At 36.9% G+C, this 17,005-nt stretch overlaps 1 protein-coding gene across 2 annotated transcripts in view; it reads left to right on the top strand.

The window, feature by feature from the left end:
- adamts14 (ADAM metallopeptidase with thrombospondin type 1 motif, 14) overlaps positions 1-17,005 on the top strand; it is a 70,609-nt gene that overhangs the window by 28,341 nt on the left and 25,263 nt on the right. Inside the window, exons 5-10 of one of the 2 annotated variants that reach the window (XM_065272799.2) lie at positions 3,960-4,043; positions 8,030-8,177; positions 13,348-13,453; positions 16,059-16,202; positions 16,402-16,534; positions 16,647-16,760. In XM_065272799.2, coding sequence (XP_065128871.2) covers positions 3,960-4,043; positions 8,030-8,177; positions 13,348-13,453; positions 16,059-16,202; positions 16,402-16,534; positions 16,647-16,760 — 729 coding nt within the window. Of the gene's footprint in view, positions 1-3,959; positions 4,044-8,029; positions 8,187-13,347; positions 13,454-16,058; positions 16,203-16,401; positions 16,535-16,646; positions 16,761-17,005 lie in introns of both variants that reach the window. The other variant, XM_065272798.2, reaches the window with a different exon arrangement.

The following is a 17,005-nucleotide window of genomic DNA, read 5'->3' on the forward strand; positions in this document are numbered from 1 at the left end:
ACATGGTGGTGCAAAATGATGACTTTATGGAACATTGTGGTGCAAAATGACGACTTTAGAGAACATGGCGGTGCAAAATTGCGACTTTAGGGAACATGGTGGTGCAAAATGATGACTTTAGGGAACATTGTGGTGCAAAATGACGACTTTAGAGAACATGGCGGTGCAAAATGACGACTTTAGAGAACATGGCGGTGCAAAATTGCGACTTTAGGGAACATGGTGGTGCAAAATGATGACTTTAGGGAACATTGTGGTGCAAAATGACGACTTTAGAGAACATGGCGGTGCAAAATGACGACTTTAGAGAACATGGCTGGGCAAAATGATGACTTTATGGAACATTGTGGTGCAAAATGACGACTTTAGAGAACATGGCGGTGCAAAATGACGACTTTAGAGAACATGGCGGTGCAAAATGACGACTTTAGAGAACATGGCAGTGCAAAATTGCGACTTTAGGGAACATGGTGGTGCAAAATGATGACTTTAGGGAACATGGTGGTGCAAAATGACAACTTTAGAGAACATGGCTGGGCAAAATGACGACTTTAGAGAACATGGCTGGGCAAAATGACGACTTTAGAGAACATGGCGGTGCAAAATGACGACTTTAGGGAACATGGCGGGGCAAAATGGCGACTTTATGGAACATGGCGGTGCAAAATGACGATTTTGGAGAACATGGCTGTGCAAAATGACGACTTTGGAGAACATGGCGATGCAAAATGATGACTTTAGGGAACATTGTGGTGCAAAATGATGACTTTAGAGAACTTGGCGTGCAAAATGGCGACTTAAGAGAACATGGTGGTGCAAAATGACGACTTTGGGGAACATGGCGGGGCAAAATGGCGACTTTATGGAACATGGCGGTGCAAAATGACGATTTTGGAGAACATGGCTGTGCAAAATGACGACTTTAGAGAACATGGCGGTGCAAAATGGCGACTTAAGAGAACATGGTGGTGCAAAATGACTACTTTGGAGAACATGGCGGTGCAAAATGATGACTTTAGTGAACATTGTGGTGCAAAATGACGACTTTAGAGAACATGGCGGTGCAAAATGACGACTTTAGAGAACATGGTGGTGCAAAATGACGACTTTAGAGAGCATGGCGGTGCAAAATGGCGACTTTAGAGAACATGGCGGTGCAAAATGACGACTTTAGGGAAAATGGCGGTGCAAAATGACGACTTAAGGGAACATGGCGGTGTAAAATGACGACTTTAGAGAACATGGCGGTGCAAAATGGCGACTTTAGAGAACATGGCGGTGCAAAATGACGACTTTAGAGAACATGGCGGTGCAAAATGGCGACTTTAGAGAACATGGCGGTGCAAAATGACGACTTTAGAGAACATGGCGGTGCAAAATGACGACTTTAGAGAACATGGCGGTGCAAAATGGCGACTTTAGAGAACATGGCAGTGCAAAATGGCGAACTTTAGAGAACATGGCAGTGCAAAATGACGACTTTAGAGAACATGGCGGTGCAAAATGACGACTTTAGAGAACATGGCGGTGCAAAATGACGACTTTAGAGAACATGGCGGTGCAAAATGGCGAACTTTATGGAACATGGCGGTGCAAAATGACGACTTTATGGAACATGGCTGTACAAAATGGCAAGTTATGGAACATGGCAGTGCAAAATGGCGAACTTTATGGAACATGGCGGTGCAAAATGGTGATTTTAGGGAACATAGAAGTGCAAAATGCAAAAAAAGTGATTTTTTTAGGAGTGTACCTCAAGAAATGATAACCTTCAGTGTTATCTTACCCATAACCTTCAGCCTGATCTTCAATCTTCACCGCTGTTAAATTTCAATCACACTAAGCCAAACCATCATCAGGCACACAAACAACACACAGAGGAAATGACGGTTGTGTGTTTAACCACAACGGATTTGTAAACTCCATGACCTCGTTTGCACACAGGCATGTTGATATTTCAGAAGGATAATGTGTTTGAATCTTTGTTCAACCATAGATTAATGGAAAAATCTTCTGATTTCTCTTTGGCTGCATGCGTGCGCACCAGACAGATCCAAGGCCGCAGTTGGAGCGTGTAGTCGTGCAGGCATGTGTTGCGGATGCTGCAATTTTGTTTAAATTCCACACAAGAGTCTCATTAACTGTGTGTTATACGTCAGCCTGTGGTCTGAACCGGCATTTTTTGTCATTGCATAATAACAAATTGTGGCAGACGCTTGCCGATGTTTGAAGAAGACATTGCACATAATTAACACCAGAATCAAATAAACATAGAGTCAGATTTGACTTCTAGACTCTTATATCAGTTTTGTTGTGAGGTTTTCTGCACAGGGATTTTTAACGTTATTTTTGCTAATTTAATGTATTACAATATTGTTTTAAGTTATATTTTTTGGCCATTTTGCCTTTATTTAACAGTAAATGAGGATAGGACAGGAAAGTACAGGGAGGAGAGAGGGATCTGCAAATGACCACGAGTCGGGAATCGACTTTGTTCGCCGAAAGTGCAAAAGCACCACATGTCGGAGCGCTGCCCAATACACCATTGGCTCCATCGTTTTTGGTTTTAATGAAAACTATTAAGTGGTTTGTAGGTGTATTAAGTGTTTAACCCTTGTGGGTTGTTCAAATTCACGACCCTTTCGGGATATCTGTGTACCAAAAAGCAAATAAATTCAACTGCTGTAAAAATGTATTAGATGATTTTGTTTTTAATTTTTTTGCATAACTATTTATCAACCTCAGTACTGATCAAAACTCCCAAATGTTTACAAAAATTCCAGGATTTTAACTTTAATTGCCAAGTTCATAAGTGGTGTCACTGATTTGAGGAAAAAACACACAAAATGACTTTTTTTCTTTGGGCATGTCAAAGATTGGTAAAAAGATTTGTGCAGCATCAGTTTTATTTTTTTCTCCCTAATTAGTTGTTTGTGGCTTTTTTGCCTCATTGACTTCCTTTTTAAGTAATTTTCTAATTGCAAAGCCATGACACATTATTATCATGAATTCTTGATTGTTTGCGTTTTTTCTTTTTGCTAAGAGGTAAAATGTTTCATTTTTACTGTTGATTATCATGTGGCACCGTTAACCCTTTAGTAGGCTTTAGTGTTGTTAAGTTTTTGAAAATATTTCAAAGCATTTTCTCAAAATATGTGTCAATATTATATTATTTATAATATAATTTGTCACCAAAAATCTTTTCATTTGCTGAAACACCGACAAAGTTGTGGCTAAATTAAGACAAAAAATGGCCTCAACAACCTATAAGGGTCAAATCAACCTTTGTGAACTTTACTCATTTAAGTTAGGTCTACATTAATAATTTGTGTTGTATTAAAGCAATACAGGTAATAATGGGTGGGGGTTTCCAGTTCCCGACATGCTTAGCATTTAAGAAGAACTAACATGATAAAATAATATAGCATTTGTGAATTTAACTAATTTTTTCTCAGATCAACTTAATTTAATTGTGCTAAGGTAACTAAAAATAATTGAGTAAGTGGAACTAAATGCATATATCTAAATTTTGATAATTTATTTGTGTGCAGTAACTTACCTTATAACAATTGAGCAAGACACATGACACACAAATCCAGATGCAGATGGTTGGTAAAACATTGCTCTTACAGTATAAAAACATCACATAAATCTGTGTTCAGAACTGTCTGTACAGTAATGTGACGTCTGTAAGAGTCTGATGGCAGCAGCTCATATTTCTCCTCACAGCTGTTGGTGTTTTATTGCTTGTTTCAGACACCTGCAGGATGTTATTTGTCAGTGTGCTGTTTACTGTAGACTCACACTGTGCTGTGCTGCATTTGTTTTATTGTGTACACTTGATGTGCCACTGTCATTTCTTTTTTACATTCTCAGAAGATATTTGGATGTTGTGTCATGTTGATTTGTTGTTGGTTGGATGTTTTAACACTGCTTTTTGTATTTTTTGTATCTTACAGGTAGATGAAATCTATCATGATGAATCTCTGGGAACTAACATCAACGTTGTTCTGGTTCGTATGATATTGGTGGGCTATCGTCAGGTGAGTGACGCTTGTTATCCTTCTGAAGTGCATTGAAGAGTGACATTGAAATATTAAAATTACAGTTTGCACAGCTCGACTGGATGTATTAGAGAGTCGAAAGTCTCTTGTGTAAAGTCACATAGCTCCTGCAGAGATCAGACAGTCAAACATCAGACATTCAGTCACACATTACTCTCACAGATCATAAGACTCAAATAATAAACCACAGTTTGTTTTGATGTTTTAAATTAATAAATGTTTGTGTGTGTGTGTGTGTGTGTGTGTGTGTGTGTGTGTACCTGGTATTTATCACATTGTGGGGACCAATTGTCATTTTGATGTCCTCATGAGGAAACAAGCTTATAAATCAAACAAAATGGGGCCCTATTTTAACGATCTGAAACGCAAGTACGAAGCGCAACGCGCAAGTGAGTTTGTGGGCGGATCTTGGGCGCTGTTGCTATTTTCCCGGCATGAGAAATAACTCTTGCGCCGGGCGCAAATCAATAAGGGGTTTGTCTGAAGTAGGTTCATTATTCATAGGTGTGGTTTGGGCGTAACGTCAAATAAACCAATCAGAACGCTATCCAACATTCCCTTTAAACGCAAGGGTGCAAGTTCCATGGCGGGTTGCTATTATTATGACGGATTTACCAGGCGTACTTCAGGAGCGGTTTACAGCCGAGGAGACCCACGTTCTTGTAAGAGCAGTCAAAGACAGAGAAGTTGTTTTGTATGGGGATAGGAGAAACCTGCCCAAATCAGCGTAGGTTAAACAGGCGTGAGAGGAAATAGCCACAATTGTCTCATCAGCTGGCATCCTCATCGTTGCGGCAAGCGCTACAATGATGTCAGGAGACGGGGGAATCCCAAGCTTGGTAGCATAAATCGGGCACGCTGTGTAACCGGAGGTGGATCTGCGTCTACACAGACGCCAGCAGAGGACATCGCTGCGTCCACCCTCACCGCTGAAAGGGTTTGGGGGCTTTGAAATCGGACCCAAGAAACGCAAGCAAGGTCCAACCCCAAAGTACTCTTACAAATCAAGTTCATATACATTAAGGTTTCTTATGAAAACATTTTAATTTTTATTTACATAAAATACAGCCACACAACAAACTTATGAAAATATTTTAATCGTTATTTGCATGAGAATTTTTTAACGCAGCCACACAATAAATAAAAACTATTCAATTCAATTCAATTCAATTTTATTTATATAGCGCTTTTCACAAAAGTCAATTGTTTCAAAGCAGCTTTACATAAATAGAAGCAGTGAAAAGCACAGAAAAACGACAGATAGCACAACAAAATACATGATAGCATGAGCAGTTAAATTTTCTGCGGCTATGACTCAATATTATAAGTGCACGTAGTACTAAAGCAACGTATAGAAGAGGAAGCTAGGTAAAGCCCAAAAAGGCTGCCTCCCCGGGGTGAAAAACCCCCTAGGAGAAAAAAAAACCCCGGGCTTTTATCCGAGGAAAAATAAGTCCTAGGAGGGAAAAACCCTTGGGAGAACTATCACTACAATGCTCACCACTATGATTCCCCTTATCTCGTGTATTAATATTTTTTAGTGTAACAATTTATGATTTGCAAAAATAACTGTTGCATCTGTGCAGATTAGATAAGCAAAGTGTATGCGCGTTGTGCACGCTATACATTATGGTCAAGCATGAGCCCTTAAAATAGCATAATGAACAACGCGCAACGCGCCACTGACTTTAAACTTTTTTTTTCTGGTCAGTGGCGCAATTGTTTTTTGAAACTGCAAAATAGCATCAGGGATGGTTTGCGCCGCAACACGCCTCTTTTTTTGCGCTGAACCGCCCAGGGAGCGCAAGTTCATTCCCTAGTTTGCCGACGTGCGTCTGTGGAGGGAAAAACACGCTGTGCGCCGGTGCAAAATACGAATTATACATGCGTCACTGACAAAGTCAATTGCGCTGGGTGCAAGATAGAGCCCATGATGTTTCTTGAAAATGTGAAGTAGGAGAAAGTTTTCTGTGATGGTTGGGGTTAGGGAATGGGGTAGGTAAGGGGAATAGAATATACTTTTTGTATGGTATAAAATGAATTATGTCTATGGAATGTCCCCACAAAACATGGAAACCAGAATGTGTGTGTGTGTGTGTGTGTGTGTGTACATGTTTGTATTAGACGGCAAAAAAAATCAAAATATACAAAAAAGGCCAAAAAACATATGTACTGATACTGAAATATATTTTAAAATATGTTTACAAAAATGTATTTTTCACCAATATATTTTTTGTCAATTTTTTGTATATGTTGAAATATATTTTAAAGCATTTATATTCACATTGCATTGGAAGAAAAACTTTGTATGTTACAAACCAGTAAACATAATTTGTTTGAAAAGGTTCAAATTAAATATATTTTCAACTGTACAAATTTATTAAATTAAGCTTTACTTTCTGTATTTAGCATATATTTAAAACATATTTTTGACCAAAGAAATATATTTCTTTGCCGTATAGAAATACAGACACACTTTTCTGTTTATGTCACTGAAGAGATTTGTTATTTTTGTATTATTTTGTTTTGAAATTTTTATTTTTATTGTGTTTCTGCCCATCATGTTGCAACTTGTTTTTCATGTAAAAAAATAAATACAATTTTTGCATGCTGTTTTAAGAAAACCCAAATACATAAATAAAGATTAGGAAATCATTTCTGCCCATCAGAACAGTGATTATTGTTATCCACATAACAGAATAATAATAAACTCGTCCAAACTATGGCATAACACAAATGCAATTGTGGTAATTATGTTGGTGACTGAAAGCATCCAAAATAAACAAAACTCTGTTATATTTTAGCATCTGAAGTGCAGTCACCCTTTGCCTAGAAAGTGCAAAACCATACTCGTGTCATTTTATCAAGAAGCTTCTTGAAGTTTTACTTTAGACTGCATTTTAAAGAATATTAAAGGACTTCACATTTAATCTGGGCTCTTATTTGCTGCTTTTTCTGTAATATTCAGTGCAAGTCATCTATTTAAAAAATAATATTTTAAAATAAAATTTTAGTTTTCTAATTACAGGAATTTATCTGTTTGACACAGGTATAGTTTTTTCTACAAACGTAATTTCATGCATTTAACCATACACCTTCAGATTAAAAGATTTTTAAAATCATAGTTAACATTTTAGTCAAGTGTGTCCAAACGTTTGGCCTGTACTGTATATGTAAACAAACAGTCAGATGATTCAATCCTGTTAACTGTATCATACTGTAAAATAATCTCTATATTTAAATAGCTTTTCTAAAGCCAATGAGATGCATTTAACAGTTCGCCCACCACAGCAGCTAAATGATTAGTGAAAATGAAATGTGTAAGTGTTAACTCAATGAATTTAATTGAAAAATGAGTTGATAAGTGTCCAGCAGTTCTGTTCTTTAAGATCATATATCTGTTATAATGATTGATGTTATGGTTCAGGTCTATCCAAGGTCTCGTGTGTTTAGTCTGGAGCTGAATACAAACATACGGTCTGTCAGCATCACGTCCTGGCAGAATCTTCATGATAAACAAGTGACTGCATGTCCTAAAATACCCCGTCCAGTTCCTTGATGACATTTTAATTCCTCTTTTATGCTTCATGAAAGTTAAAAGCACACAGGAACTTTAAGAATCAACAAGTGTCAACGGTGTGTCTCATAAAAGTCCTTAGTAGACATTTGAGTCAATTGTTAAGATGTAGTAATAGAGATAGAAGAGCTCAGATCTTGAGTTTATATTGAGATCTTTGTTTTGGGGATCTTGAGCGTCTGAAAGCTTCACTTAGTTTTGCATATGGTAACACTCAATGTGCACAGTTGAGACTAAGAGTCTGTGTTTATGTTTGGTCTGGTGTAAAGCATTAATTCTTAACCGGTTTTGCTTTATGAGCCAGAAGCCGAGAGCCACAGGTCTAAACAAAACCAGTCTGGATGTTCATCTTTACTGATTTCTACTGATGTTTGTTTGTCTCTGTAAGTCTGTCAGTCTGATTGAGCGCGGGAATCCGGCTCGGAGTCTGGAGCAGGTGTGTCGCTGGGCCAACAGCCAGCAGAAACTCGACCCAGATCACGCCGAACACCACGACCACGCCATCTTCCTCACCAGGCAAGATTTTGGTCCCGCAGGTATGCAAGGTACTGTGTCTCTCTCGATCGAGGCTGTGCAGAGTAAGTGCTTCACACTAAATCTCTTCTTTAATGGTTGACATCATGATACTGGAACAATGATCGAGAGATCCTAAATCTTGATCGTATGATCCGGACATGAGCGCCAACCTGTAACAACCAAAAATACTCTTTAACCGCCTTGTGGCGAAGGAGAGTTTTTGGCATGTAGAAGAAAATGAAAATGTTTCTATTAGTAGTTGTGACCTCCCAACATCCGTTTATACTAATATCCTAAACTTTTTTCATAGTGCTGAATAGTTTTTTGTATGCATGACGTTAAAAACCAAGTAGGTTTAGAAATCACTAATCAATCATTTGTTTAATCACTATGGACTTTATTCAGGGTAGATTGATTGATTGTGAGTGCTGTGAGTGACAGATAGTCAGGGTTGCTGGGACGTCCTGTATTTTGGGCTAAATTGATTTGTCCGGTATGGGGCATCCCGTTTCTTGACTGATCTAACCAGTGACTGATGTCTTTCTTTTTTTTTCGTTTTATGAGGAAAACATTCCAGGATTGTTCTCCATATAGTGGACTGTAATGGAGCTCAACAGTTTACAGGTTCAATGCCCCCCTCCCCATAACTAATAACTTAACTGTGGTTTATAACACCTGAGTTCAGTTTCTCCAGCCACACCCAGGCCTGATTCCTGCCACACCTGTTTGTAATCAAGAAATCACTTCAACAGGACCTGCCTGACAAAGTAAAGTAGACCAAAAGATCCTCAAAAGCTACACATCATGTTGAGATCCAAAGAAATTCAGGAACAAATGAGAAAGAAAGTAATTGAGATTTGTCAGTCTAGAAAAGGTAAAAATAAAGCAAAACCACAGTAGGGACTTTAACATGCAACAAAATAATCCATTTGTAATTGTATTGAAAAGCCTTCATGTAAACACTTTAATCAATACGATTGAAGACGATTGGATGCAAATTTGGATCTTATTGAAGGGGGTGGTGTACTCCAATCTGTGATCCGATCAGCAGGAGAAAAGTAAGCATGTAAACGCGTGAATCGTAGTATTTTCTCAATCGGATGCAAAAATACCTCGTGCACATGTGCAGAACATTTGTGCTCAAGTTCACGTCTTTTATTAATATTATAACTCCGCTTTGACTTTAATCCAGAGATAAAGCGTGAACTCAAAGAGAGAGGCTGTCCGCAGCGTAGCGTTGCCAAGTCCTCTGCCTTTTTTTCGAGTTTAAATTTTTGCTACTGTTTAAACTGTTTTAAGCAGTTGTTTGTTTTCTGTGGGTTAAATATGAAATAATTTTGTTGCTTAGTTATTGGTATTTGGCCTGTGAATAGTCATTGGGATGCTTTTGAGATAGTTTTAAATTTCCATTTGGGATGGTTCTATACGGGAATCTGGCAACCCTGGCTGTGAGCTTGCGCAGACGTTTGGTTCGGATTCTATATAATGTACTTGTAAACGAACATTTAAATCAGATGTTTAGGGTGCATGTAAACTGTATCGTTGTAACCTTCAATCGTATAAAATTCAGTCGGATTGACAAAATGTTGTGCATGTAAACGTATCTAGTGAGAGTCATTATCCACATTCCACTTGAAAAATCCATCCAATTTGTGGATTCCACAAATGGCGAAAACATGGAACAGTGGTGAATTTTCCAAAATTATCCCAAGAGCGCAGCGATAACTCATTCAAGAGATCAAAAAAATTTTAAGATCTGAACTATTAAAGAGTGAGAAACATGCGAGTTAAGGAAAAAAATCTGTAAGGGGGCAAACACTTTTTCACACCACTGTATGTAAAATGCACACTTCTTGTGGACCATTTAAACAATAAATGGACACAAAGACATTAATAAGTATTACACATACAACAACATCTGAATGCTCCTCTTTCTCCACAGTTGTATACAAAGGATTGGTAGTTTCACATAAGTCACACGTTTAGTGCAAGACGAGAAGTTGCGGTTAAAAAGTACTTTAATATTTTCTTGGTGAAAATGATGATTTTATCACTAAATGAGTAAGACTCTTATGTCCTGTTGGAATCATTTAGAGTGCTTTGAAGCCCACTATATGGAGAAAAATCCTGAAATGTTTTTAATTTCTTTTCAATTGAACAAAGGAAGACAAACATAATCTTATGGGGGTGAGTAATTATCAGGATTTTTTATGAAAGTGGAGTAATCCTTTAAACTGACTGTAGGTAATTTTTCCTCACAGATTTATAAAAGTAAATATTTTCTCTGCCCTGACAAGGTCCATAACTGAATTAAATAAATGTTATTTAAGAAATGAACTGCATTTACAGTAGAAATATGTTAATGCCAATGATAAACTTGTGTTTTTCTTGACATACATAAATTAGATTCAGAATAATAATGAATGCAAATAACAACCTGAAAAGAAATGTAAAGTGTGATAAAAACAGATTGTTATAGAATGAACGTCGTCTTTCATTAGTCATGCACTTTATTTTTAAAATGTGTAAATAATTTTTGGGTGATTGTAATTCAAGAGTTTGTTTTATGATCTTCACCTGCTCACCTTTTTCTCTTTGAAGTGCTGTAAGATTTCTTCGATGGATGTTGTAGGTTTTGAGATGCTTGTGTGATGTGTAAGAGGCGATCATTTAAAGCTGTTTTCTCTTCTGTTACTATGGCTTCAGGTTTTGTTTAAGTCATAACATGGCAGCGGGCGCGTCCTGCTGTATTCAAACCGCAACCTTTTACCCCTGAAGGCAAACATCACACTCTCGTACTAAGACTGAACTCTGATTCTGAGCCTGAATATAGATACATACAGTATAGATGTGACTATTGACAAATACAGTGAACATTTGTGTACACACAACATTATTGACATGACCTTCCACCACATGATAATGATGTCATTTCCTGTCTTAAACTTAACAATGTGAAAATATTTACGTGTTAACAGGGATGCAGCTGGTGTTGTGAGAAACATGGCTTTATTTGTGCATGATTGCATTAAAGATCATCTGTTTGTGTCACGTGTTAAGTAAAACAGTATTATCTTAACAAGACAGTTGGCTGATGTCCTAACATAACATCATAATGTGTCCTGCCATTACAGCTGTGAAAGCTTACATCAGCTTGAGTTTCAGTGTTCTCCTGCAGATGTGATGTCAGATAAACGGGCCGCTAGCTGCAACACTTGCTTTCTTATGCAAACGCTTTCTGATCTGGTGATGTCAAATATCCAATAACATTTAGCATCCTTCATGGTTAAATTATCACTGATGTGATCAAAGGATGCTGGACCGGCTGAACCGTTATTGGTGCTTTAACAAAACAGTTAAAACACATCTGACTGTCTAAGCGCTTTTTAACTAATGCATCACAACCGAGTCGAATAATAGGTCCGGCTTGCTGGTTTAGTGGGGTCTTGGAAAGACCAGCTTATTCTATACCGGTTTGAACAGTTTTTGTTTTTGCATAGGAAAGCTTGTCATATTTTGCATCTTCTGCTTTTCATCTGCATGCCAAAGACTGTCCATGTAATTAGCATGAAATCCTGAAAAGAGTCTGGAGCGGCCGGTCTCAGCTGTGCACTGCACATCTCTTGATCGAGTGAAGTTTGTCTCTGTTTGTCTCGTGCTTTCTGTGATGTTTGTGTGTCTTCTGTCCTGTTGTGTGCGATTGAAAGATGAAGCTACTGCTTAACAGGCGCTTGTGCTCCTGAGCGAGGCTTAAAGCTATAAAAATATAAGCTAAAGCTTAGACCTCTGGCTTCTTTTAAAATTGTTTTTTTAGAAATGTCCTGATATTAACATAAAAAAACTATGTTCAGATTGTGACTTAAACATTTTAATAGGGCTGTCAATCAATTAAAATAGATTAATCGCATGATTGTCATGAGTTAACTCGTGATTAATCACAACTTAATCGCACATTTTTATTTTTATTTACCTTGATTTAACACTTTTCAAGTTTTTAATACTCTAATCAACATAGGCATAGGCAAATATGGATGCTTTATGCAAATATATCAGTATTTTGTATTATTAGTGAAAGAGTCAGCTAAGTTAATTTTGAAAAACAATATCTATATATGTTCAATTTTGTATTTCTTTTATTGTTTGATTGACATTGAGACAGAAAGCTTAAGGATCTAATATAATCTTACACATCAGATATTTTCCCCAAAAGTTTATCAAACATTTACTTAAGACATAACAGATAATATCTGCTTTAATTTTTGTCAGATATATTTTTTTTAAACTGTAATTCGGTCTATGTGTGGATATATCGGGGTCGTGCGCCTGTGTCCATGCTTCATATGTGTCAGTCAGCGTGAGGAAGATCGTTTTCGAGTCTTATCTCCCTTAATAATTCTTTTAACATCAATCAGGTCCCGAACTTTATCTCTTTTAATAACTATTTTAATACCAAGCAAGTCCTGCACTTTATTTTCTAATTCCTGCAGGTTTTAAAACCGAAACCAAAATCTCAGATGTGCAAGTGAATGGAGACACATCTTTCTATTAGTTAAGCATTTAGGACAATACACGTCTCAGAAAACATACAAATAAAGATTATTTTAGATGTTTAATGAAGATTTACTTTCATTTATCCAACCAAGGGTCAAACAGAAATTGCATTAATTGGACGTTAATAAAATTTGTGTTGTTAAAATGAATTTACGTTAACACGTTAATTTTGACAGCCCTTACGGTATACTGAGACTACGAGTTTTTTTTATGAATCATTTTTGCTACTGAATGAAAAATAATCTGTCTTTTAAATAATAATCATATATTTCAGCACATCGCAGTGCATTTTGGGATTCTGGTCATTTCTTTAAATCAAGATATCATAAAAGCTGAGCCTTTGTAGCCTAAGCCTACCTGTGATAGAAAGGCAGCATGGTCTTTTTTAAGTTGTAATTGTTTGGTGTGATTTCCATTTTGTTGAAAGCTCAGATGAGCTGTTTTAAACACAGACAGATCGTCGCTAACAGAGCAGTGTCAAAAACTTGGAGAAGGATTTTGAGTTTGGGGTCATGTTCGCTTTGATCGTAAAACTTCATCTGTTTGAAGTTTTGGACGGTAACCCACTGAGTGTTTTACAGAACGAATATTAGAGATGTCGTCTGCTCTCATCATTTCACTTTGATCTCTGTCGCCTAGGTTACGCCCCGGTAACGGGCATGTGTCACCCGCTGAGGAGCTGTACGCTCAACCATGAAGACGGCTTTTCATCTGCGTTTGTGGTGGCGCATGAGACCGGACACGTGTGAGTTTATCCTGATTATACTTTTATAACTATGAAGTTGTACACTACTGTTAAAAATGTAATAATGTTTTAAAATTTAAATATTTTAGTAATTCTGTAAAGTCACCATGGATTCAACACTGACATTTATTTAGGATTATAGTATGAATATGTAAGCATCATATAAACAGATAGCCAATTTGCTCAAAAACATTCAAGCATTCAAAACTTAAGTTCTCTAATTTTTGCAAATACGGATCAATTAGTTTTATGTATCATTAATGCACTTCAGCTTCCGATCAGATTCCTGGTTTCAAGATAAACTAATCGCTATTTGCAAAGCTGTGTGTTTCAAGGCACTTCAGTGGATCTTTAAGCCATGTCACATATATAAGTGCTCAGGTTATACATATTTATGAAAAAAAAGTCTCATGCTGGTCATAAGATAACAGGCTTAAGTGATCAATCAACTTTTTCCAGCATTCTCTGTATCAACACAACAAATGTTAACATACAGTTTAGTTTCACACCTTATGTTCATGAGAGGTTGTGGTGATAATTGTGAATATTGAGCTGCTCAACAGCTTCCCCTGTAGGACAGAGATCATGAGACCACCGGCTCATTCTGCCACTTTACAGAGATCTTTTCTGCTTTCCATTTTCTGCTTTCCCATTTTTTTTTAAATGGGACATATCATGAAAATCAGACTTTTTCCATGTTTAAGTGCTATAATTGGGTCTCCAGTGCTTCTAGAAAATGTGAAAAAGATCAACCCAGTAACTTAGTTTTGGTAAACTATTCTCAGCAAAAATGTGAAAAAATAGCTCATTGAAATTTGGCTCCCCTTGTGATGTCAGAAGGGGATCTTATTATAATAATACCGCCCTTTATCTGCACTACCCAACCACGGCACTGACATTTAGTGCAGAGATCAGCTCATTTGCATTTAAAGTGCAAAATGAGTTCATAAAGTGTCAATTTTAATATGTTATAATAAATGATCTGTATGATAATATTTTGTGCTAGAACTTCACATTTGTACTCTGATGAATCCAAGGATTTATTTTACATCTTAAGAAAGTCTTGTGAAATGTCTCCTTTAAGGGCCTGCAGAAGAGACGTGAATCATCTGTTGATCTTTTCTGTGGTCCAGTTCCTCATATAATGTCTGCATGAATCATCAGTGTTTATAGAGAGTGAAAAACTCAGATCAAACACTGCCGTTATTAAAGACATTTACTGTCAGCAGACAACTTCTGTAACACACTCCAAATCATCAGCTTAATACAAACATAATACAAAATAAGTCTCTCTCATTCTCGCATTGATGAAAATTGTTGACAGAAGATGCTATGAGTGTCTTTTTTCACGCAGTTTCTCCCAAGGTTTTTTTTCCTCCTAGGACTTTTTTCCCTCCGGGAGGTTTTTCTCCTAGGGGATTTTCAACCCTGGGGGGTCAGCCGACATTGCCTTAACTTAGCACCCTCTTGTATACGTTACATCATGAACACGCAAGATTGTAAAGATTATTCATAGTCGCTGTATTTTGCTACTTATGTTGTCTGTCGATTTTTCTGTGCTTTTCCCTGCTTCTATTAATGTAAAGCTGCTTTGAAACAATTACTGTATTTTCTGGTCTATAAGCTGCGTTTTTTTCATATCTTGGCTAGTGCTGCGTCTTTTAGTCAGGTTCGCCTTGTAAGTCAGTATGAATTAATTTTGAAAATATGAGGCAAGAGACAACATTACCGTCTACAGCTGCAATAGTCCGCCATATGCTGCTTCTGTATTTATGTCATTCAATGGATTCAGTAATGTGGAATAACGAGTATGCAAACTTCACACTAGTTGGCTTGTCCGGTTAATTTAGACTATTCAACCTTCCAGGTAAGTTCAGTATGCTATGGTTTATCGTTTAAATAACTGATAATATTACTTTAACATACGGACATCTATTCAGCCTGCTGTTCTGTCTGCTATTGTTTAGTTGAATAACTTGCCTTTCCAGATAAAAATGTCTGTTCTTCGGCTTGAATTTTGTGAAATAATTTTCTAAATAAACTAGGGCTGTCAAAAGATTAATCGCGATTAATCGCATCCAAAATAAAAGTTTGTGTTTACATAACATATGTGTGTGTACTGTGTATAATTATTATTTATATATAAAAACACACCCAATCATGTATATATTTAAGAAAAAATTGTTATATTTATATATAAAATATTTATATTTATATATAATATAAATTATAGAAATGTATATACAGTATTTAAGTGCAAATATTTCTTAAATATATACATGAATGTGTGTGTATTTATATATACATAATATTTATACACAGTACACACACATATGCTATGTAAACACAAACTTTTATGTTGGATGCGATTAATCGCGATTAATCTTTTGACAGCCCTAAAATAAACGCGACGCTACGTGACTTATATATGTTATTTTGTCTTAATAACGCATTTTTGAATGATGCGGCTTATATTCCGGTGTGGCTTATAGTCTGGAAAATACAGTACTAATTGTGAAAAGCGCTATACAGTATAAATAAAATTGAATTGAATTGTTGTGGTCCAGTGTTGTGATTGTTTGCTGGTGTTTTTGGATTTGTTTAGGTTGGGTATGGAACATGATGGACAGGGGAACCGATGTTCAGATGAGACCAGTATGGGCAGTATAATGGCTCCATTGGTCCAGGCAGCTTTTCACAGATATCACTGGTCTCGCTGCAGCAAACAAGAGCTCAGCAGATACATCCAGTAAGACATAACTCTGTAAACCTGTCTAAACATGATTTAATACATATAGTCATGACATCAGACACATACAGTACAGACCGCATTAGTGATAAATGTGTCATAACATCTCATTCACATTAAATCATATTCTGCACTGTGAATGATTGTGTTACAGTGTAATAGCAGAAGAAAGTGTTGGCAGCTTTAGTTTGTCTTTCAGCTCATATGACTGTCTTCTGGATGACCCGTTTGAGTTGAAATGGCCCAAACTCACTGAGCTTCCTGGGATAAATTATTCCATGGATGAGCAGTGTCGCTTTGACTTTGGTGTGGGATATAAAATGTGCACAGCTGTGAGTCCTAAAGCAGACGAAATACCCTTTAACTGTAGTAAAATCAGTGTAATGTACTGTAATATTTCTGTTAAAGGATTTAATTCACTGAAAGTTTTGTGTCTTTGTTCAGTTTCGCACGTTTGACCCATGCAAACAGCTTTGGTGCAGCCATCCTGATAATCAATACTTCTGTAAGACTAAGAAAGGTCCTCCGGTGGACGGGACAGAATGTGCACACGGTAAAGTGAGTAAATCAAATCATCTGTCTACATCATGTGTCTGTTGTGTGTGTTCCTGTGAACTCATATGATCCTGTAGCTCAGTTTTGTGTTAGCAGCGCAGAAGGTCATGGGTTCAATCCCAGTCAACACACTTACTAATCAAATGTTTAGTGTAAGTCACTTTAAATAAAAGTAGCAGCCAAATGCATGAATGTAGTGCTGATATACTGTTGTGTATACTGTGCAGAGACCTGAATCAGATCTTTAT

The sequence above is a fragment of the Paramisgurnus dabryanus genome, chromosome 1, assembly GCF_030506205.2.
Source record: "Paramisgurnus dabryanus chromosome 1, PD_genome_1.1, whole genome shotgun sequence".
NCBI classification, from domain to species: domain Eukaryota; kingdom Metazoa; phylum Chordata; class Actinopteri; order Cypriniformes; family Cobitidae; genus Paramisgurnus; species Paramisgurnus dabryanus.